Source organism: Bos javanicus, chromosome 29 (genome assembly GCF_032452875.1).
Source record: "Bos javanicus breed banteng chromosome 29, ARS-OSU_banteng_1.0, whole genome shotgun sequence".
Lineage (NCBI taxonomy): Eukaryota > Metazoa > Chordata > Mammalia > Artiodactyla > Bovidae > Bos > Bos javanicus.
The window spans coordinates 42,628,360-42,650,926 of record NC_083896.1 but is presented as its reverse complement, the minus strand read 5'-3'; the positions used below and the strand labels follow the sequence as shown (position 1 = coordinate 42,650,926).

General features: G+C 57.0%; 1 protein-coding gene across 17 annotated transcripts in view; it reads right to left on the bottom strand.

Annotated features, from left to right (window-relative positions):
* Positions 1-161: 161 nt before the first annotated feature.
* The window catches only part of MARK2 (microtubule affinity regulating kinase 2), a 56,243-nt gene continuing 33,837 nt past the window's right edge, over positions 162-22,567 (bottom strand). For 4 of the 17 annotated variants that reach the window (XM_061406758.1, XM_061406749.1, XM_061406746.1 and 1 more), the window contains 18 exons: positions 15,572-15,748; positions 15,279-15,332; positions 12,331-12,379; positions 11,943-12,008; positions 11,783-11,853; positions 11,544-11,600; positions 10,632-10,868; positions 10,082-10,201; positions 9,885-9,984; positions 9,695-9,807; positions 8,618-8,750; positions 8,181-8,362; positions 7,765-7,862; positions 6,817-6,978; positions 5,937-6,194; positions 4,896-4,922; positions 2,941-2,985; positions 162-2,308 (listed from right to left, as the gene is read on the bottom strand). In XM_061406758.1, coding sequence (XP_061262742.1) covers positions 1,948-2,308; positions 2,941-2,985; positions 4,896-4,922; positions 5,937-6,194; positions 6,817-6,978; positions 7,765-7,862; positions 8,181-8,362; positions 8,618-8,750; positions 9,695-9,807; positions 9,885-9,984; positions 10,082-10,201; positions 10,632-10,868; positions 11,544-11,600; positions 11,783-11,853; positions 11,943-12,008; positions 12,331-12,379; positions 15,279-15,332; positions 15,572-15,706 — 2,268 coding nt within the window. In that variant the 5' untranslated portion in view covers positions 15,707-15,748 and the 3' untranslated portion in view covers positions 162-1,947. Of the gene's footprint in view, positions 2,309-2,940; positions 2,986-4,895; positions 4,923-5,936; positions 6,195-6,816; positions 6,979-7,764; positions 7,863-8,180; positions 8,363-8,617; positions 8,751-9,694; positions 9,808-9,884; positions 9,985-10,081; positions 10,202-10,631; positions 10,869-11,543; positions 11,601-11,782; positions 11,854-11,942; positions 12,009-12,330; positions 12,380-15,278; positions 15,333-15,571; positions 15,749-18,497; positions 18,521-20,353; positions 20,808-22,567 lie in introns of those variants that run through there. The other 13 variants (XM_061406750.1, XM_061406748.1, XM_061406754.1 and 10 more) reach the window with 10 other exon arrangements.

The following is a 22,567-nucleotide window of genomic DNA, read 5'->3' as shown; positions in this document are numbered from 1 at the left end:
GTCCCAGGTTTACTGTCTTTGTCAGGGCCACGGGTCCACCCAGCACTGTCCCCCAGGCCCCAAACAGCAATCAATTCTCCCAGCAAGGCAGGTGGGCTGGGCCATATCTTGCCCATGGGGACTGGGTCCCTGCTCAGTTGGGATGAGAAACAGGAGGCAGCTCAGATTCCAAACATTCTCTTTATTACGTGTTTGATCCAGAGGAGAAACTAAGTGCAGGAAGGGGGGCTGGGTGGGGAGGGGCCACCTTGCCTGGGAGCCCCCCGGCCACCACCCCCTTTGGGAGCCAAGCCTTGCCCTCCGGGCCCCTGGGAGCACCCGGGCTGTTCCATAGGGCAGGAAGGGGGAGGGAAGGAGGGAGGGGGAGCCCTTGGTAGGAGCCGGAGCCCACGGTCAGGGCTTGGGGCGGGAGGGCTGAGGTTGGCGAGGCCCCTTCCTGGGACCCAAGGGCTCGACTTGCCATGGAGCCAGGCCTGGGAGTGGGGTGATGAGTAGGGGTGGAGTCATCATAAATCAAAAAAAAAAAAATAAAATAATAAAATAAAAAATAAAACCCATCACAAAAAATGTACAACTCAGGTGAGGGTAGAGGCAGCCTCTGTTTAGGACCCCCTCCCCCAATTTCTCAAGAACAGAAACAGCAGAGAAATAAATTAAGGGATGCAGCGGCTGCCACCAGCCAAGCGCCCATAACCAGCCACTCCCACACTGGCTGCGGAGGTCAGCGAGCTGGGAGGCCCTTGGCCTATTTGCCCCCCAACCCCGTGGAGGCAGAGGCTCCCGGCCCCGCTGCCCTCCGCAGCCTTGGCCAGGCGGCCCTGGAGGCCCGGGGCAGTGTCTCCTGAGAGGAGGGGCGACAGTGTGAGGAAGAGAAGGCAAGGCCGAGAGATGAGTGGTGAGGGAAGTCACTGCTATGGAACTAGCTGGTGCCCAGATTAATGCCAATGACGAGGGGCAGCAGGGAGAGGACCGGTGAGGGGGCTGTGCTTTCAGACAAAGGCTCTCCCAGAAAGGAGGATGCCATCGTCCCTATTCCGGAGACTAGCAGCCCGGGCAGCCCCCGGGGGCCAGCGAGCCCATCTGCCCTGCGGTCCCCTCCCCTCCCAGCCCTGGGGTCAGCCCCGCCTTCTACCCAGGAGGGGATGGGAGAAGATGGCACAGACTTTTTGAGGAGGGGAACAAATGTCCCCACAGCAGCTTGTGGAAGGAAATGCCCAGCCTCTGGGAAAGGAGGGGCAGAGGATACAGTGTGGAGGGAGGCCGAGCCCCGTGCCTAGCCTGCCAGCCCCAGGCCGCCGCCAGCCCCCCGCTTCTGGGCTGCGCGGCACCCCCGCCCCAGCCCCCAGCCGCCCAGGCCTCCAGCCCAGGGGCCTGAGGTCAGGGGAAGGCCACCTCTGGTGGTTTGCTTGGAGGGGAAGGAGAGGAGAGGGGAGAAGCCCAAAGTGGGCCTGGCGGAGGGCCTGACAGGGAACTCCACCACTCTTGCCTGAGAGTGTTCCAGCCCTGAGCCACCCTCCCGGGAAACCCCACAGATCCAGTCTCGACTGTCCCAATGGGGCAGGGAGGAAAGGTGGCCGCTGGGAAATTTTTTTTTTTCTTTTTTCTTTTTGGTAATAAAAAATTTCTTGGTTTAGGCGAAATACTCTGTGCAACCGCAGTACCGAGGGGGAGCCCTGCCCCCCCACCCCCTCCCTCCCCTTCCTTTGCCTCCTGTGGGAGAGAGGAGGGAAGGGGGGCTATATGGGCAGGGTAACTGTGGGGAGGGGGAGAGAACCATCTCCCATCCCCCACAAACATGGAAGAAAAAACTGAGAAGGGCGGGGAGGGGAAGTGCCAGCAGGGGAGACACACCGACCCATCTCTGCAGTCTGGCCCGGGCGGGCGGAGCGCCGGCCCAGCAGTGAAGTCCAGCTGGCCGCCTCCGCGCCCCCCACTCCTGGCAGCCTATTAAAGCTTAAGCTCGTTGGCTATTTTGGAGGCAATGTTTTTGAAGGCCATGGAGGTGCCTGATATCCGCTTAAACCGAACGCCGTTGAGAGACAGGCGCGGCAGTTTGCACACCTCCATCTCCCACTGCACGAAGCTCTCGTGGCCAGGCGTGCCGTGCATGCACAGCAGCATGTACTTCTCGTGCAGCTCGCTCTGGCAGCTGTTGGCGTCCAGCACCTTGCGGATCTCCCGCATCATCTCGTTGGGCTCCATGGAGCTCGTGGTCTTCATGCTCCACGTGAAGCGCAGTGAGCGGGGCTTGGCCTCCCGAAAGTCTTCCTTCTCTTTGTCGTTGCCACCGCTGCCCACCACGTGAGGTCTGCGAAGAGGGCAGAGGCGGGCATCAGGCGGGGGCATGGTGTCCCACCCACGGGAGCGCCCCCCTGGCAGATGGACCCTGAGACCAGAGAGGACAGCAGGAGGGTGCCCCAGAGACAGCGGTGCTAGAAGAGGGAGCGTTAGAGCTGGCCTGGGGAGCACAGCGGGGTGAGGAGGGTGGGCAGTCCTGCACCCCCGTCTCTCAGGGCAGAGCAGGGAGAAGCCAGCCCTTGGCCAGGGGTGACGAGGTGACAGCTTCATGCTTTCCTTCGAAGAGGGGAGGGTCGGGGAAGAACGGGGAGCACTGCACAGTAGCCCTGAGCAGTTCACAGACCGGAGAGAAAGAAGTGGCTGCTTCAGGAGAGCTGAGCTTGTCCGTGGGTGGGAGTCTGTAGCCCCAACCACCCGGCCTGGGGCTCCTGCTTCCAGAATCTACCGGATCTCAGGAGAAGGGCCCACACCTGCTGTGGTGGCAGTGAGGGATGCTCTGAGGAGAGGGAGGCCCCACGAAGGTGGGGCCAGGGCAGAAGCACGGGAGGAAGAGCCGTGTGGCAGAAGGAAGAGAGGAGCAGGAGGCTCGTGGCGAGCCTGGTGGCCCGCGCAGGGCCGGCGCTGGCTCCAGCCCTCTCTCACCTGTGCGTCTCCAATCGGTCTTTGCTTTCAGGTTCATTCAGGTTCCTCAAAAAACAGAGCGAGGGAGAGTTTAGTGCTGGGACCTCTGTGAAGGCGGGTCCGGGGAGGTGCCACCGGTGGGTGGGCGGGACCCAAGCCCAGAAGGCCACTTGCCCATCACTGGCAGGCCATGAGGCTCAGTGGCCCGCGGCCCCTCACGCTGGCAGCTTGACCGTCCCTCTCCAACAGGGAGCCCAGCACGGTGGGGGGGGCTGCCCCTCCCCACACGGAGATCCGTGCCAGCAAGGAGGAGCCAGGGAGGAGGGTGTGGACGTGCGGGCGCTCATGGAGCGCACAGCCCACAGCCAGCACTCTGGGGAGGGGGTTCCTGCTCTAGGGCCCCAGGGCTGGGTCTCAGAACTGTGGTCCTCTTAGAGGGAAGGGGCGAGGGGATAAATAAAGGCCTCTCTTGGGAGGCTCAAAGGGCTAAGATCTGCTGGGAGTGTGCCTGGGGCTCAGTGCCTGGGGCTGGATGGGGGGTAGAAGGGCCCTGAGGCCTGCTGGAGACAGGCCTGCCTCCCTTTTTCTAACTCCCCTGCCTGCCAGGCCATCTGCTGATACAGAAGGGAGACGGAGGGCAGGGCAGGGCAAGCAGACACCTTGGGAGGGTGGGTGGGGAAGAGGTCTGGCCCCGCTGAGCGGCTTCTCCAGCTCCTGGCTGGAAGGTGAGTGCCTGGAGCCGGGGAACTGGGAGTGCAGAGGAGAGCAAGGACGGAGGAGAGAGCAAGCAGCAGCAGCACATGTAAAAGGAACACAAAGAGACGAGACACACGAACGCAACCAGCGCGCTGCGAGCAGGCGCCTGCGCTGAGCAGGGGAAGGAGCCTGGCTGCGCTCTCGGGCCCCACCTGGCTCCTGCCCCGTGGGTGGAGGCCCCCACTGGGGCCCCATGAGTCAACAGCCAGCCATGCACTGAAGAGCTGGGTGGGGAGCGGCGGGCGGAAGGGGGAAAGCCTGGAGACCCTGTCTCGGCTGTTTGTCAGCGGGGCACCGGGTGCCTATCAGGTGTCCCTGCCCCAGGGCAGGGCCTGGGCTGCCGGCCTTGGGAAACCAGGGCTCCAACCTGCTCCTCAGCTTGGTATGCAGCCCACCCAGGCCTCCAGACAGGATGAAGGCAGGACTGGGGGCAACAGAGCCAGGAGTTGGCCCAGGAAGGCAGGTGCCTGAGTGCGGGGGGATCTCCCTCTGCTGCCAGGGCTCAGGGGTAGGATGTCCCAGCTCCTGGCTTGTGGGAAGCCACAGGCCAAAACTGGAGAACACAGCCCAGAGAGAATGTTCTGGCTCCAGTCGCCCAGCAAAGGCTGGAGGCCCGAGGCCTGCTGGGGTGGGGGAGCGCTGGGCTTGTTCCACGGAGCTGCCAGAAGGGGGTGCTGTGCCCTGCTCGAGAGGCAAAGGCTCCTCGGGCCTGAGGCGTCAGGCAGAAGCCTGGACACCCCGGTGTCCCTGCAGGGCCCCTGAAGTCCTGCCATCCCAGAGGACCTGCAGTTCAGGGCACCAGGGAAGAGGAGGCCCAGGAGACCCAAAGTGAGACACCATCCCAGACACACCTCTGACCCGGGTGGAGCTTCTTCAGAGCGCATGCACAGACACGGGAAACGGCCGAAGAGGAGCCCATCACGCTTGTGATCAACACCCGGGGTAGGGGGCCGGGGGGAGGAGACAATCTTAAAGGGAGAATTTCCTGAGAAGGTCCCCCTTGCTGGGGGACGGGCCCATCGTTTTCAGAGCCATTTGCCCTCAGTGAACAAACATGGCCTCATGGGCCACCCTGTCAGAGGCTGTCGTCTTCCCTTTAAGATGGCAGAGAGAGTGCCACACGGACATGGTTAGCAGATGGAGGAGGGCGCAAGAGCCAAAGAGGGGCGTTAGTGATGGAGGCAGGACACAGACACACACACAGCGGGCTCAACGCCTACCTTCTGGCAAACCTGAAAGACAGATTTCTAAAAAAACAAACAAAAAGACAAAATAAAAAAAGAAATAAAAAAAAAAAAAAACCAACAAGACGGTATGTGGATAAGCAGGTGGGGAGTGGGCTTTACAGGTTCAAGGGTCACCCCCATTTTCGGAAGAGCCGCTCAGCGAGACTAGAGTCCCAGACACCCCCATCTGCTCACGCCCCACCCTGCAGCCCCACAGCTGCATGCCGAGGTGGAAAGGGGCCCAGCCTGGCTACGCTAGCTGAGTGGAGCCAAGTACAGGAGGAAGGGCAGGCAAACCCACTCTCTCCAAGCCTCCTGCTTGCTGTATCCTGAGCTCTGCTAAGATGGCTGAGGAAGCAGGGAGATGGAAGCAGGGAGCAGCCCACGAGGCCGGACAACCGGATGCACAAGGATGAACGCTGTTCCTATGGGTCGTCAGGGGCCTGGAGTGAGAAACCTCATGAAGAGGATCTCCACCCGTTCCCACACGGCAAAGCGCCGCCCTGGGCCCCCGGCCTTCATCCTGGCACACCACCCCACCCCCACCCCACCCCATCCCGCCCAGCAGACGAAGATGGCTGCGACAGACAAAACCAACTGGGTGGGGAGCAAGGAGGTCAAACGGGGCGAGACAAGAGACCAGGAGAAACTCTCCTTGCTGGCCCAGCCTGGCTCAGGCCTCATGACTTTGCAGCTGCGTCACCAAATATAAGTTTCCATGGGAACACAGGAGAGAAGAGGGGGGCTTTTATTTTAGCATCTGAGTTCACACTCTCCTAGAGAGGAGGCGGCATCGGCCATCTGCTTGGGCCAGAGAACAAGGGGTGTGTATGAGGAGCTGGGAAGGCCTGAGAGGGATGGACAGGTCTGAGTGCCTCAGGTGCCAACAAGACTCACTTTCTCAGGCTTCCTGAGGCTGCTTCTAACCCCCTAGGGACCTACTCCCAGCTCTAACCCCAGCTGTTCTCATCCCCTCCCCCAGGCAGGTGCAGGGCCTGGCCTCACCCTCTCTGCTGCCCTAGGCCCCCTACTCACCTGCGCACAAACTTGGAGGTGAATTTGCTGAAGATGCTCCCCGAGGCCCCCCGCCGGCCCTGGCTGTTGCCAGAGGGAGAGGCTGGGGTGACACCGTAGGGCAAATTCTGCTGGTCCCGCACCTGCCGGAGCTGTCCAGCGTGGAAGGTGCTTCGACTGGACACACCCCGGGGGAAATTAGTTCGGTCTGGGGCTCCACCACTGCTGCTGATGTTGTGGGCGGAGGGGGAGGCGACAGGGACACGCTGGGGGGCTGTGCTGTGGGAAAAGAGGTGGGGGTGGGGGAAATGCATCAGGGCCCAAGAAGGCGGCCCTGCCAGCGGCTGGAGCGCCCTGGGGTGGGAAAAGGGAAGGGGAAGCTAGGGCAGAGGGAGGCAGCCACCACAGAGGACACAGAAGGAAGGGATGTGACCACTGAGGACGCCAGTAAGGGGGAGGGGGCAGGAGATGGTTTCGGGGAGGGAGGGAGGCAGGGAAGGATTCGTGTGTGGAGAGCAGTACAGGCTGGAGAGGAGCAGCTCCCTGGGAGCTCGGCAGACTGGAACCTCCACGGGACAATGCTGACCAACCCTCAAGGACTGAGTCCCTGTGATGCTGACTGTCCCCGGGTCCTAGGGAAGTCCAGGAAGGCTCAGAACAAAAAGGCTTCCTTCTGGAGCCTCGGGGCGGCTTCGTGCATGTCTGTTCTGAGAGGGAGAACTGGAGGAGAAGAGGGCCGTAAGCTACTTTGCTTCCCTCTACCTCCCGGCTGCAGCAGACAGCCACCTCTTGTGGCTAAGATGACAAGAACAAGGCAGGACCCCCAGGTGGGAAGAAATTGTGGGGGATGGAGGGGGGCAGGCTGAGGGCAGCGGTGCGTCAGCTGCCCCAGCACACTTGCCTGGGCCGCGGCACCTCACAGTTACTGTCCGTGGGGGGCAGCCCAGTGGCCTTGTTGGGGTGCACGGAGGCCGACATGGATTTCTGGTGCTGGCGGGGCCGGGCCGCAGAGACCGCGGCGGAAGCAGAAGCCGTGGAGGCCCGGGACCCTGGCATGGTTAGGCTAGGAGACAAAAGCAGCGGAGAGGCCTGGGTTAGGGGCCGGCGGGGGCAGGAGGCTTGGTTAGGAAGCAAGGGCGGGGTGGGAAGGGCCAGAGGGGAGCCCTGGCAGGATGCACGTCAGGCCCAGAAGCAGCAATGGGGCACAAGTCAGAGCCCAGGGAGGCAAGGCTGCGAAAGCGGAGGGCAGGGCGAGGAAGGCGAGTGGGCCAGAGCCTGGGGAGGGAAACCCAGAGTGCGGGAAAGCCGACAGGAGGCCACTGCCCCCGGGCTGCACTGGTCTCCTAGGAATTCTAAGAACAAGGACGTGCTGTTGCCAGAAAGAGCAGGGCGCTGCTAAGGGGAGATTTCATTAAGCTCAGAAGACAAGGAGCCAGGAGCTCAACACTGACGGTCAAGATCAGGGGGTTCTGCTCTCACAGGCACAGGTGGAGTCACCCTCAGTGTGTACACCCTTCAGGTGGGCATCTCTGGGTTCTGCCCTGAGCTGGGGTCCCTGGGGCACTGATGCCCACAACAGCACAGTTGCCATGCCCTGGCTGCGGTCAAGAAGCAAGAAAGTGGCTGAGATGGTCATGGAGTCACACTGGGTACCCCGCAAAAAGCAGTCACAGGAGCACAGGGAGGAGGAGATGGAGGGGAGAGCAGGGAGGTGCTGGCGTATGGACGGCTGGACTGGACAGAGCCAGGACGGGACTCCAGGGTACAGGACGGGAGGAGTGCTGCTGACAGACGTCACCACTGAGGGAGCGGCTCCGGGGCGTGGCAGGCAGGGCCCAGGCCTGCTCACCTGTCTTTGCCATTCTGGATGGAGGCCTGGCCAAGGCTGGCCCTCTCCAGGAGTGGGGAATTCCTGCTTCGGTTTGTGCTGGTGGAGAGGACGCTGTTCTGTGGGGAAGAAGGGGAAGAGCTGTATCACAGAAACCCAAAGTGGTCACAAATCCAGCTTCCTTCTTCCCTTTCTACCATAAGCAATGGAGGGGGGAGCTGGGGAGGAGAAAGGATGTTGCTTTGACTCTGGGGGGCAGGGTTTTCTACAGTAAGCACAAGTGGCCCAGGAGGGAAGGTCAGGTAGGCAGCCAAAGAAAGCTGGGTCTGGTTAAGGAAGGAGCTGCCTAGAGAGGGCAGGCCCCATAGCAAGAAGGCGGGGTGGGGGCCTGGGAAGGAGGGCGGGGCTGGCCAGGAGGGGGCGGGGGCATGGCTTACCGTGGAGGGCGTCGGGGTGGTCTTCTTCCTCTCCAGGCCAGGCAGGGGGCTGGCAGGCACTTTGGCTGTGCTGCTGGCCTTCCGTCCTGACTCCCGGTCCTCCTCAGGCCGCTTGTTTTCTGCGTTGCTGCTCTGAGTCTTCTTAGAGTAGGAATTGGAAGTGGGGATGGCAGGGCCAGCTGCTGGGCCAGAGGGACAGTGGGAACGGGTAAGGGTGAGGGAGGCACACCGAACACCCACCATGTGCTTCATGCTTCCTCCTGTGTTGCCAGCAACCCCATTTCACAGGGTTGGAGGGAAGTGTACTGCAGTGACCTGTACAAGGACATGCTAATACGGGCTGAACAGGGACTGAAACTTGGCTGTGCCACTCGAAGCCCCCAGAACCCATCGGGAGAGGGGTGAGCCCCACACCTGCCACTCTCGGAAGCACTCACCCTGGTCACTGAAGCGCCGCTGCTTGGGGTTGGCGGAGACGCTGCGCTGTACCTTGTGGGAGGGGGAGGGGGCACTGCTATTGGCCAGATCAGCTGAAGGCCGGGGCTTCAAGGTGATGGTGTCGCCCTCCAGCTGCGAGAACACAAGAGGGAGGGGTGAAGAGCTGCTTGTGGAAGATCCCACCTCCATGCCACATTCCTGCCTGACACAAATCCACCTGGGCTCCCGTGAGACACACCCGCTGCAAGACCAAAGTGCATTTAGATAAACACAGAGAAAAACAAGTAGCAACGCAGACCCTGACAAACAGCCAAAGACACACCAACCTCCCCACAAAGACCCCTGCCCTCAGAGAGGGACACGGACACACATGCGCGTGTGCGCAAGAATGAGCATTCAGACTCAGAGACATCCCCCAATACCTCCTGAGCAGGCTAAGAACCAAGGAAAGGAGTCTGACACCACCAGAGGGACAGGGAGGCCACACGTGCGTGCAAGCGGCACACAGATGGTAAGCAGGACCCGAACCCCAGAGACCCATGGGTTCAGGTGCAGACACGGTGACCCAGACAAGCAGAGCAAGTTACGAGGCCTCCAGATGGACAGACGTGAGGGATGGATGCGCAGGCCCCCAGATACACACTCCCAGACATGAGCACTGAGCAGAAGCAACAGACTCATGGCTCCTGTGAGAGACAAAGCACCCAGGAATCCTGAGAATTCCCGACACAGAGACACAAAACATATGGAAACACGCCTAGGGGCAACAAAGAACTGACCCAGATGGACCGAGACCCTGTCTAACCAACACAGAATGAACCAGATATACTCACCGTGTGGTAACCCAGACCCAGGCCCGACCCCATCAGCTTTCCTATTGAACCACTGATGGCGATCAGAGAAAGCAAAGGCCAGAGGGGCCTTAGCGACCCCCATAGGTGGGGCTTAAAATCAGTCAGTAGAGAGCACAGCTACACAGCTACTTGGAGATGAGGTCTGCCCTCAACAGCTGCTAGAAGCAAGGGGCTGCTGCTGACAGAGGATGGCACACATGGGGACGGAGCGGGGGCACGCACCTCGGAGCTCTTGTAGCCCAGGAGCAGATAGGTGGCCATCACCTCGTTGTACCTCTGGCTCACCAGTGAGTCCTGGATCTCTTCCCGCGTGTAACCCATGGACACCATCAACTCTGCACAGGAGGGCACACAATTAAGGCGGGTCCTGAGTCCCAGGCAGGCTCAACCTCAGTGCCCAGCACAGCCTCACCTGTCCGCCGGGGGTCCTTGTAGTCAGGGAGTGGCTCCACATAAGGCTTTAATTCATCATCTTCATGACCCACATTCATCCACCGATCTTTCATGATTTGCTGGGGAACAAAGGGAAGGAGAGGGCAGAGAGGGAGAACTCAGCCTGGAGGTTTCCTTGGGACCCAGGACCTGGGCAGAAAGTCTCAGGCTGCTCACCTCTAAAGTGCCTCTCTTGCTGGGATTGAGAATGAGAAATTTCTTGAGCAGGTTTTCACAGTCTGTGGACATGTAGAATGGAATACGGTATTTCCCCCTCAGTACCCGCTCCCGTAGCTCCTATAGGAGGGAAATTTAAATCAGCCAAGGCCAAGGGTTTAAGAAACCTAACATCCAGGCTCCTGACAGTTTGACTGTCCAGGCAGATAGAAACGAAATATGATAGGAGGCAGAGGGCCTGGGACAAGGCCCCTCACTAAAGAGGCGTAGATACCCCACGCCCTCGGGCTTGAGGAGCTCGTGGCTTGCAATCCTGAGTGCCTTGGAAAGGTGAACAAACGTACAATTTATCCCAGCTCTCAAGAGAAGAACTGAGATGATGATGCTGGGTACACAATGCCTTTTAATAGCTGCTACCTCTTGTAAGCTCTTTGAAGCTCTGGCTCAGGAAAAATGTAGAAAAGCAGTGAAGGTGAGAGGTTGGGGACAAGACCAGAGGCCAAGAGAAGAAATGAGAATTCAAATGATCTAAGCCTGCACTTCACTCCACCTTGAGGTTCTGTCCATCAAAAGGCAGGGATCCGCTGACCAGTGTGTACAGGATAACTCCCAGGCTCCACACATCCACCTCGGGTCCGTCGTACTTTTTGCCCTGGAAGAGCTCTGGGGCAGCATAAGGAGGACTGCCACAGAAGGTATCCAGCTTGTTCCCAAAGGTGAATTCATTGCTGAAGCCAAAGTCTGCAATCTTGATGTTCATATCAGCATCCAAGAGCAGGTTTTCTGCCTGGGAGGTAAGAAGGAAAATGTGAGGGAACCAAGTGGACCACACCAAGGCACCGGACAGGAAGGAGCTGAGGGGAACGGAAGAGAAAAAGCAGGAAGTCATCTTCAATCTTAGTACTGTTTCCACCAACTCCAGGGCGGCCTCCAATCTGTGTGAAGACGCTGGGCTGGGTTGGAGGAGGGTGGCAAAGGCCGCTCCCCACACAGGCAGCTGTATGAGGGCTGGGATCTGAAGGCTGAGGGCTGTGAGCTGTGGAAAGCATCCCTGTCAGGCCTGGGTTAATCGTGGTCACCTGCGAGGACTCAGGGGCCCGGAAGACCCAGAGGCAGTCTCACACACTAACATCTGAGGGACAGAGCTGGGAGCGCTCACATCTGCAAAGCAGCTGTGAATCAGCTGTGGGACAGTCGACCCTGTCTCCTCGGCCGGCTGCCAGGCCTGGCAGCACCTGAAGAGGTGGGATGGCAGAGGCTCTCTGCTCGCTGGCGGGAATGGGAACCTAAGTCCAGTCACACAGGCCTGTGTTAGAAGCAGCCCTAGGGGCTTCCTCATCATCTCCAAAAAAATTACAGGCTAGAGCTTCCCTGAACATCAGGGTGTCATGGTTCCGTCACCGTTCACAGAGGTGAACGGCCCAGCCCTGACTCGGACGCGGGAGACGAGCGCGTGCCTTACCTTTAGGTCTCTATGAACAATAAACTTCTGGTGACAGTACTGCACAGCAGACACTATCTGAAAGGAAGGAAGAGGGGTCAGCCCGGAGGCGGCCGCACGGGCTGGGGGAGCTGCGACCCTGTGACCGGCTTCCAACCTGCCACGTTCCGAGGCTGCTGAAAGGCAGGCAGCGACTCCCTGTATGCCAACCCCCCAGAGCAGAGGTTGGGCCCATAGCCCAGGGAGGGAGTCACACCCACCTGGCGGAATTTGGCTCGAGCCTCTTTTTCTTTCATCCTGCCATGAGCCACTAGGTAATCAAACACCTCTCCTGCAAGTGACAGGAGTGGGGTCTACATCAGAGCTGGCTGGAGCTGGGGAAGGCAGGGACACAGGAGCGAGAGGCAATTCCATACCTACCTCCACTGGCGTACTCCATGACCAGGTAGAGCGTTTTCTCAGTCTCGATCACTTCAAATAACTTAACTGCAAGAGCAAGGGCCAAGCTCTGAGTCGGAGCAGTAGCAGGGGATCACAGGTCAAGCCCCGACATGCACAGGGGCATCCTCAGAATAAACGTTTCCTCCCCTCCCATTCCTGCTCTCCCGAGGACAAGCTCCCCTCATGGCAGCCACACCTCTAAGGATAGCCCTGAGTGCCAGGGGCAGAGCCGGACTGAGCTGGGCCGCCCCAGAGGCGTCCTGGAAGACTCCGGACTCCAGCCAGCACCGCGCCTCTGGGAGGAGGACTACATGTGGGAACTGGAGACGCGAGGTGGGGGAGGGAGAGGAACGACAACGGTCCTCACCTATGTTGGGATGGTTCAGAACCTTCATTATTCTTACTTCACGGAACAGCTGGAAAATAAAAGAGCAGCAGGGGTCATGCCTGCTCAGCTTGCTCCCCTCAGGTCCCCTCCAAACAGATCCATTGCTAGGATGCTTTTTGCGAAAGAGCAAAGAGGCAGGGTGAAGAAACAGTTTGGCAGTCCAGCTCTTCCACACCCGTCCCCAGGGGCTGAGGACCCGAGTGGAGAGGAGAGCAAGAAGGGTCAGCTCGAGGCCAGCGGGGCTCTCCCGACCTGCATCCTCAGGGGCAGCATCTGGACCAGCCAGCTGCGCCCTCAGGCACTGTCTACTCAGATCCAGCCCCCCAACAGCAGACGGTTTTGGCTGGATGCCTCCGAAGGAGGGAGCGTGAGCCCATGGACATGAATATTTAGAACCTGAGCTGCTCCTACGGTCCACAGACAAAGCAGACTCAGTGTGGTCTGTGTGAAGGGGCAGGGAGCTCTGAAGGGGGACCCCACTGTCTTCTGACTTACGGAAGCCAGAGGGCTCGGCACTCGTGGGTGCATCTTTCTCTCTTGGGCCTCCGGGTGGTGACAGAAGAAGCCACTCCTATATATAGCTGATGCCAATTTTAATCAAATCCACCTACACACACTCACGCTCTCTTTGTGAAACAAAATCAGGGACTCCAAACCATACATTTCCATGAAGAAAAATGACAGAAATGAACCCCATCCCCTCTGCGGGGGCCAGAAAATCGGGGGTGGGGTTTTGGTAACTTCTAGGCCTTCCCACTTGCACAAGGAGCAGAACCAGCTGTTTTGTGTTTTTGTTTTTTGAGGGGTGGTATGGAGACCTAATTTATTTTATAGGGAAAAAGTGAACCTATCTTTTTTTCCCCTTTAATGAAGTCCCAGAGCTTTCCTGAGCTAGAAAGGAAATGGGAGACAGGTTTTCCAACTCTTGAAAACCTGATTCTGACCTTCACTCCCTTTTCCTGTTAGAGCCCAGGTTTTTCCTTGGTTTCTTCCCTGGCCCAGGAGATAAAGTGGATGAAGAGGCAGGAAGTCCTGGACACCACCTCAGGGGCAGGAGTGGGTAGCAACACTGAAATGGGGCCTGAAGCCAGCTGCCAGGGTTCCTCCCCTGAGGGCACTCGCTGGGCCTGCGAAGAGTGCCCTCCTAGGGGAGCGTGGACTTGGCTGAGCTGGGTTAGAGCCCTGAAGAGGCCAGCTTCTTCAAGGTGTGTCGTTTAGGGGTTGCTGCCGGGATCAAATTTGAACAGAGTGATCTGGCCAGAGTCAGTCTGGCCTTGGCCACGGAGTGTGTTAAAAGGGACATCTGTCTGGTGCTGGTGTCCTCCAGCCAGTCAGGAAGAGGCAGGGAGAGAGACAGGTGGAAAATCGGACGGCTGATCTGACGCTGGCAGCCTGACACACTCCAAAGACTGAATGGCCCACACCAAGTTGGCTTCTGCTCTGTGGGGTCCGAGCCAACGTGTCAAGAGTAGCCCTCTTTCCCTTCCTTCCGGAAAGCTCCCAGCAGGGAAGCCCTGGTGATGAGAGCCACATTTCCTCTGACTCAAAGAACCTTGAGCGGATCCCAGGGGTAACAAAAAAAATAGGAAACACCTTGGTTTTGGCCGTCAGCGTGTCATGGCACCTCAACCCACTCTAATTCTGTGAGTGTCTCAGTAACAACTCCCAACCCCGAGCCCCAAGCTTCCCAATCTCGCTGTAGTTGGCTCTGTTAGCATGAGGTTATACCCTCTCCTAACCCAAGTAACACAATGTGCTCATGAAAAGGAAAGCTCAATCTGCCATGAGATCAAAAGATCTGGGTTAATCAGGGTCAGAAAATCTGAGCCAGGGTCATCTGGAGAATGAGCAAATCTGACTGACCTGAAATGGGGCCGCTTTCTGGGAGCCCGTTGGGAGATTTCTTCCTTCCCCTAAACTGCCTGAGCCCATGGTGGGGGGGGAGAGGGCTGTTTCCAGCTCTACACCAGCCAGTCACTGGTAAGCTGTCCCTCCTCTGCAAATGAAAGCCTTCTTTCCTCACTCCTACGTATGTGGTGCCACCTGGAGGGTTCCTTGACCAGCTAGTAAGACCTCAGTTTCCACTGTAAGTCAAGGGAAGCAAAAGCCTCACCTTGCAAAGACTACATGCAAACGACTTTGCAACTGTTAGTCAGGAGGAGCCTAAAAGTGAGAAGGAAAACTGGGAGTACCTGTCCTTAATCTGCACGTACTATCAGAGGCTTTTGACACTGGAGTTCAGTTTCTAAAAACCCCAGCCCTCCATTCCCATTCTCTGAAATGGAGCTGGCCCAGAATCCAGGGGCAGGTTCTCTGCCTCCTCTTATCCCTGTACTTCGAGACCCACTCCCCTGGATCATTCCAGATGTTAAAGCAATTGCTTGTGTTTCGAGTAATAGCTGTATACATGCGTTTTTGCATACGGGCTGTCACAAGCCAGAAAATAACAAGATGCAGGAAGTAGGTCAGACAGGTAGGCCAAGGGGCTGGGAAAGGGCAGAAAGACTTCTAACGAGCCAGGGCCTGAGGCCAGGAAGCCCAAGCAGGAGAAGTCGGCACACAGGATCCAACAAAACCCTGAAGATAGCAGAGCCATGGAGAGGGATAGTGGGGACAACAAAATAACCAGAGAATCTGAACTAGGGGTTCCAGTGTCTGTGTGTGTGCTCAATAATGTCTGACTCTTTGGGATCCCACAGACCATAGCCTGCCAGGCTCCTCTGTCATGGAATTTCCCAGGCAAGAATACTGGAGTGGGTTGCCATTTCCTCTTCCAGGGGATCTTCCCGACCCAGGGATTGAATCCGTACTTCCTACACTGTGCCACCTGGGAAGCCTAGGGGTTCAGGAGGAGGTCCAAATGGGATCAGCAGATGAGTGACTCCTGACAGAGGTTTAGAAAGAGACAGCATGTACTGTGAGCTTACTTTCTGGAGGCTGGAGGAATTCAGCTGCGTCTTGTCAATGATCTTTACAGCTACCTGCACAAGAGACAAAAAAGCCCGAGATTATCTCTTTGACCAGGCTAAGATCAGGATTCAAATCTGCTTCTTCCTTCATATTTCCGCCTTCTTCTGGCCCTATCCCTCTGAGTATCCCTCTCTTTTCAGATCTCATTTCTGCCTGATAAACAGAAGGCTGTCTTGGGGAGTAGCCCTACCACTACTGCTGGGGTATCAACAGCGGGAGATGCTGCCATGTCCCCAGGTCCAGCGCTCACCTCTTTCCCAGTCAGGATATGCCGAGCCAGCTTCACCTTGGCGAAGTTACCCTTGCCGATGGTCTTGAGGAGCCGGTAGTTGCCGATATGGGGCTGCTCGTCAGCAGAGGTGGCTGAGTTGCGGCCCCGCAGCATGTTGGACTTACTGCTGGGCTTGTCGAGGTGTCCCAAGGGGGGCTGCCGGGTAGAAACACGCACACCTTGAAGTGCGCCACCCTTCAGCTCCCCATGCCCTGGCCCTTAGCTCTCTGCAATAAATCGTAAGAGGCTGGGGTAGGGGGGCAGACGCCAGGAGGCTGGGAGGCATGCAGAGAGCAAGTCATAAGGCAGGGGAGTAAGAGGAGAGGGAAAGCGAGCCCCACTTCACTCCAGAAGAGCACAGCCAGGGTCCAGTGTCAACATCCTACTAGGAGCCGTCCCATCCCTGGCTCCACTCTCTGGCAATACGTCCCCGTGAACAGCCCAACAGTTCCTCCTCCTCGTGTAGGGGAGCGCTGCCTACTGCCCTCCCTGTGGCCTGCTCACACTTTAATCGGGCGAAAACTGAAGACTCGCAGGGGCAACGTCGTCAGAATTACTGCAAAGCACTCGGCACCCAGTGCTTTACATTTATCTTTACCGAGTATGACTTTATGTTGATTCGTTGTCTATCTCATACGAATGGAAGCTCATGAGGGTGGGCACGTATCATTTATTCACTGATACAACCCAGCACCTAGGTAGCCTGGATTATGGTAGATGCTCAATAAACACTTGTGCAGTGAAAACATGGAATGATGGTCTGAGCAAGGCCCTCCTTAGATATCCCCTAGCTCAAGTAAGGGTGTGAGGAAGCAGAAATGACAACAATTGGCACCAACAGACACATAAACATAACACAAAAAAAGGCATGGTCCAGATGAAAACATCCATCTGTATGAAGACCTGTATGGCCCTCAGAAGGCTAAATGTAGAGTTCCAAGTGATCCACTCCTAGCTACACACCCAAGAACAACTTGTACACCCATGGACGTTCATAATATCCCACACTCACAATCGCCAAACAGTGGAAACAACGCAAATGCCCATCAACTGACAAATGGACATACAAACTGTGAAATATCCACACAGTGGAATATTCATGGGCAATTAAACAAAGAAAAAGGAGTACCAACATATGCTACAACATAGATGAACCTTGAAAATGTTATGCTAAGTGAACAAGACTAGCCATGAAGGACTGCAGGCTGTACAATTCCCTTTATATGAAATGCCTATTCTGGAGTGGGCAAATCCAGAAAGACAAAAAAAGAGATGAGTCTAGGGCTGAGGGGACTCCCTGAAGGGGAGGGGGCCTTAGGGATGACAGCTAAGGGCTGAGGTTTCTTTCTGCGGTAATGAAAAAATTCTAATGAATTTTTCATTAGAATTCTGTGACTGTGGTGATGGATACACAGCTCCATGAATTTACTAAAAGCCCCTTAAGCGTACACTTTAAAGGGTGAACTGTATGGGATGTGAGTTACATCTCAATCAAACTGTTAAGAGTCTGGTCTAACACTGGTCAAGAGCCCTGATCTGCCTCTTCAGAGCACCCGATGCCACTGCTCCAGCGTCATGCGGGTCAAGGGCAGCCAGAGCCCTGTCCCAGAGCCATCCAGAGTTGTCCTGGAAACTTCAAGGATACAATCTGGAAGCAAGCAGTGGGACCAAAGAAGTGTGCCTCAAAGTTCTTTCTTTCACAGTCCTTTCTGGCTCTCGGTGAAACCCTCAAAAACCACAAAGAAATGACTTGTTACCACCCAAGGAACTGTCCAGGGTTCCTCGGCAAGGAGCATATGCTTCCCCAAACAGCTGCTTTTCAGCCCTAAGGGGCCACGAACAAGGAAAAACTTCCCTCTGCCCCCACTTCCAAGAGAGGAAGATGGGTGGAAAAGTTTCCTTGGCAACCTCTAATTCACCTCCTAAGTTCCTGGTCACGCCCCTATTTTCTGAGGATATGAACCAAAGGCAGCAGGAGTCCGGCAGTCACCAAGTCCTAAGAGTTTGGAATGAGAATTTAGTGTTGACCTGAGGGTCTGGGTCCTTCGCTCCCAGAAGCTAAATCTGGGCATCTGACTGCCCATCCTGAGCTCGGCCCCTCTGTCTCCATGTTTCTCAGCCCTGGGGCTGCTCTGTGTGGCACAGCTGGCCAGCACCCTCTCCCCACTCCTCACTCCCAGGCTCAGCTGCACACTATCTTCAAGGAACAGCAACAAATGTCCTCCATACTGGAACAGAGAGGCGTGATTAAGAGTACAGGTGGAGAGACAGACTGCCAGGGTTCAGGTCCCAAATCTGCCTCTTACTCAACACATGTTAATTTTACTATCACCAACAACGTCCTTAAGAGGGAGATGACATTACTACAAAGCAGGAAGAAATCCTAAAAGATGACCGACATGGGATGATCCCACGTGTGGGTGCCAGCAGATGGTCTAGTGGGTGCCGAGGAGCTCTGTCCAACAGACTGAGGTTCTAGGTCAGGTTCCCCCCACTTACTAGCATTAGTTTCTTATCTGTAAAGTGGTGATAAAACAGTCCTATTTCACATTCATTAGGTGACAGAAAACATATAAAATGCCTTTAGTTCAGTTCAGTTGCTCAGTCGTGTCCGACTCTTTGCGACCCCATGAACTGCAGCATGCCAGGCCTCCCTGTCCATCACCAGCTCCCAAAGTTCACTCAAACGCACGTCCATCGAGTCGGTGATGCCAGCCAGCCATCTCATCCTCTGTCGTCCCCTTCTCCTCCTGCCCCCAATCCCTCCCAGCATCAGAGTCTTTTCCAATGAGTCAACTATTCACATGAGGTGGCCAAAGTACTGGAGTTTCAGCTTTAGCATCATTCCTTCCAAAGAACAGGTAAAATGCCTTAGCCAATCTTAATAAAGAACAACCATGATTACCATTATTTTTGGATCCTGGTGGCTCAGACGGCAAAGAATCCGCCTGAAATGAGAAGATATGTGGGTTCAATTCCTGGGTTGGGAAGATCCCCTGGAGAAAGGAATGGCTGGGTGACCCACTCCAGTATTCTGGCCTGGAGAATTCCATGGACAGAGGAGCCTGGAAGGCTACGGTCCATGGGGTCGCAGAGAGTCAGACACGATTGAGCGATTTTCATTTCACTTCAAATGCTACACAGCCTGTCTGCAGAGCCAGAAGTCTCACGTCAACAAGACTTTCACATCTAAGTCAAGTCCTCCCAATCCAGCTGCAGCTCAGATGGAGGCCAAGAAATGTAGGGTCCCCCCCGCTGGGGAGATGTCCCTGCTGGGGAGAGGTCCCAGCTGGGCATTGGCCACCTTGCCTTCACAAGAAGGGACTCACCAGGGCAGCTGCAAAGGGTTAGTTCCAAGCGAGGTCTCCAGGACACTCAAAGAGAAGGTTCCGCCTGTCTGGGTCCCAAAGCAGCAGAAAACGCTGGGGCATGTTCTTTGATTTCCCCGCTCTACAAGTCATACGTTCCCCTTTCTGACCAAACCACTCAACTCTCAGGATGCCAAGGACACAGTCCTTCTCTCACCCTTCTGCCTCTTCCATGTTGAGACATAGTTCCCACAGCAGGGATGAGGGACAGGAAAAAGAGAAAGTCCTCAGTAGGTAATGTTCCTTGGACCAGGGCCCTGCACCAGGCGGCTTCTTTGAAGGCTGAAGCAGAGGCAGGGGTGCAGGTGCGACCATGGAGACAGAGCCTTCCACGGCTCTGACTAGGCCCATGTAACCTGGACACAGATCTCACCAACAAGGTGGGAGGCTGATGACTGGCTGTCCTTCTGGGCCAACTAAACAGGATCTGGCCAGAACCACGCTCTGCCCCCCACCTCCATCCTCCTTGCACACAGACACAGAACACGACATCCTCCAAGCTCTGGCCAACACCACAGAATGGGCAGGCCCCAAAGGTCTCAGGAAGTCCGCTGAAAGTAGACACCATGGCCCTCAGGGAGCTTTCAGAAAGAACAAGGGGTCACCCTGGGAGGTAGGATTTGGAACCAAACAGCAAAACACGCAAGTTATTTAGCAGGCCTGACTGAGAAGTTGGGCCTAAGCAGCTTTGGGGTCCTCATTAGAGGAGAGGGGAGAATTTAGAGCATGAAGATGAAGAAAAACAAAGTCTTCTATCCAGTGGGCCCTTCAACCTGGGATCTCAGAACCAGGCCTAGGCGTGTTGCCAGGTTCGCCCGGAAGACAGCCTCCACCCCGAGCGGCCCGGCGCTGACTCAGGTAGGCAGGGCCCCTTCCCTAATGCTGGAGGCTCTGACCAACAGTTCCTCCCAAGAAAACCTCACGCTTTGGGGCCTTGAACTCAGGGCTGGCCTCGAGTGTCCCGAGACTTCCCCAGGGCCGGGAAGGGGCCAAGCTGGGAAGGGCAACAGGCGCTCCTGGGCCAGAGGCAGAGTGCGCCTGGGCCCTGTGGAACGGAGCAAAGCTGTCCCTTGGGCACTGCCCGGGGGCCATCCCGGCTCTGTCTCCCCTCACCGTGGCACTCGTGCGCCCACCCGGGGCCGTGGCCTGTCTCGTTCCTTTCCTTTCACTCTGGCCAGGCCTGCTGACTCCACCTAAGGGTCGACTCTTCTCGGGATTCGCCCTCTTCGTTCTTAGCCCGCGCCTCTTCCCAGGAAGGGCACTGCCTTGCGCTAGTTAGTGCCTGGCTCCATTTAGCAACTCCTCAAGGATCCTGTGTGTGGGGTGGGAGGGATGAAAGAGGAGGGGGCAATTCCACAGCAAAAAAACACAACAAAAACAGGGGGAAACATACCCGGCTGGAGAAAGGGACAAGGACTACCAGCGACTTCCATTCAGCAGAGCCCAGAGCAGAACCTGTCAGGCAGCGAGGGCAAAGTACAGAGGCCGGGAAGAGCCAGGCCCAGGGCGGGGGCTGCTGGCGCCGTCAGCCACCCTTACTCAGCTGAAGCAGGCGACACCTTCCACCACCTCCTCAATGAAAAAGAGCGCGGCAGCCAGGCCGAGCGGCTCTGGGAACCTGGACTGTGTCGCAACCGAAACCACCACTAGCAGAGACAGCCCGGGCTTGGCAAGGAGAGGGACGGGGACAGAGCCCCGCGGCTTCTTGCAGGCCGGGGCCCGGTGGCCAGGAAACCCACGCAGTCCTCGGACACTGCCCAGGAGCCAGGTGGGAGGAAAGGGGCCCGAGGGGAACGGGAAGGGAGGGAGACAGAGAGAGAAAGAGGCGGGTTTAGATCCACTTCCTTCTCCCTCCCCCTCCCCGGAAGTGGGCTGCCCCACCCTCCCCAAGGTGCTCTGCTGGGTAACAGCTGGGAGAGGGTGAGGAGGAGACTTACTCCAGCCCAGGCTGCCATAAAGCCATTACTGCACCTGCAGCAGGTGGGACCTGGATAGGGGCTCACACCTGGGAGCGGAGGGGGGCCTCCGTGTGAATCAGACAGGCTGCCCCAGAGAGCAGCGGCAAAACCGCCATCAGGACCAAGGGTGGGGGTGGGGGGAGCAGGACCCGCTGTCCAACAGTGGCAGATGGACCTCCTACTTCACAGAAGGCAGTGTTCAACCTCAGAAAAGTGCACACTCCCCTTGTATGGAGTGTTCTGGACATAGTATCAGGAGACTCAGGAACCCTGGGAGCCCCTTAGGTCTATGGATTCTAGAAGAACCTTTGTCACTGATAGACAATGAGATGTTTAATCCTAAATTTTGCCCAAAAGTTGGGTACAAACCAAACGTTTCTCTAATTCCTTCCAGCCCCGATTCTGGGAGACTGTCTCCAGGCTCCCCCGGGCCTGGGCACAGCAGGGGCAGCCATTCCTCACACCTGCCTCTGGCCAAGCCCCTGCCGTCCAGGAGCCTGCTGAGCCCTCCTTGCTGTGTTCTGGGTTCTGGTACTGGCTTTTCCTCTGGTTGCCAGATCTACTTCACACTCATTCCACTACTCTAGGCTAGCATCTTTCCCATTAGGCAACTCTTTTTAAAGCACTCATTCCAGGAGGCCATAAACTCCTCCAGGGAAGGGCAGAGCTCCCGGTGCCCTCACAGCACCTGGCACAGACACATGGGAGACGGTGCTACTCCGTGTTCACCTTCTGTATAGCCCTGGTCAACAGCCTCGACATCCCTGGTACTACCGTCTGCTGTATATCCTGTGTTCTCCACACCATAAACCTACAGGGTAGGTAGCACGTTCATTTTACATGAGAAATTTAAGCACAGAAGTTAAGAGACTTGCCCAAGGCCAGCCTGCCAGTGCAGAGCTGGGCCTGGGGCCCAGTGCTTTCGTGCCCACTCCAGCACTCTGCTGTTCCTCATGCTTCCCTTCAACCCTTCTTGAAGACTACTCTGCTCTTATTTTTCCCCAAAGAAGCAGAAGTCTCTGGCTCTTCGTTCACAGACTAGGAGAAGGGAAAGATGTGAAGACTCAGGAAAGGTGCTTGGGACGGCAGGAGCGCCATGTCTGGTTAAGGCCAGTTGTGGGGCCAGGTGCTATTTCACAGCACCCCCTCCTCTCACTCCTTCAAAGTGGGCACTCAACTCAGTGCAAGAGATCAGGCTTTATTCTGGACCCTGGGCTGTCAGGCCTGCCCCCCGACTCAGACGCCAGAGTGAGGTCAAATGGCTGCATTTCCTAGGCTCCAGGGTTCTGTGATGTGACACAGGGATCGTTTCCTCGACTGCATGTGTGGGAGGCAAAGTTTTGTAAACTGAGGAAGTACCGAGCACTGACTGCAGAGACACTGCGGAGAGACAGGGCAGGCCTGAGCTAGTGTGCCACGGGGCAGAGCACTAGCTCTTTCACCCGCCCTCCTCACGTACCCAGGAGCCTTCTCTGCACCCGCTCGTCCTGAGCAACTGTCCTCTCAACTGCCGGCAGTCAAGAAGCCAGTGGAGCGTGCTGGGTAGGAGAGCTCTGGGAAGGCTGGTGAGCATTGACAGGTGGAGGGCCTGGACGCACCCCCATCATGAACTGTGACCCTCCGCCTGAGGAACCCCTGCAATCCCCTAA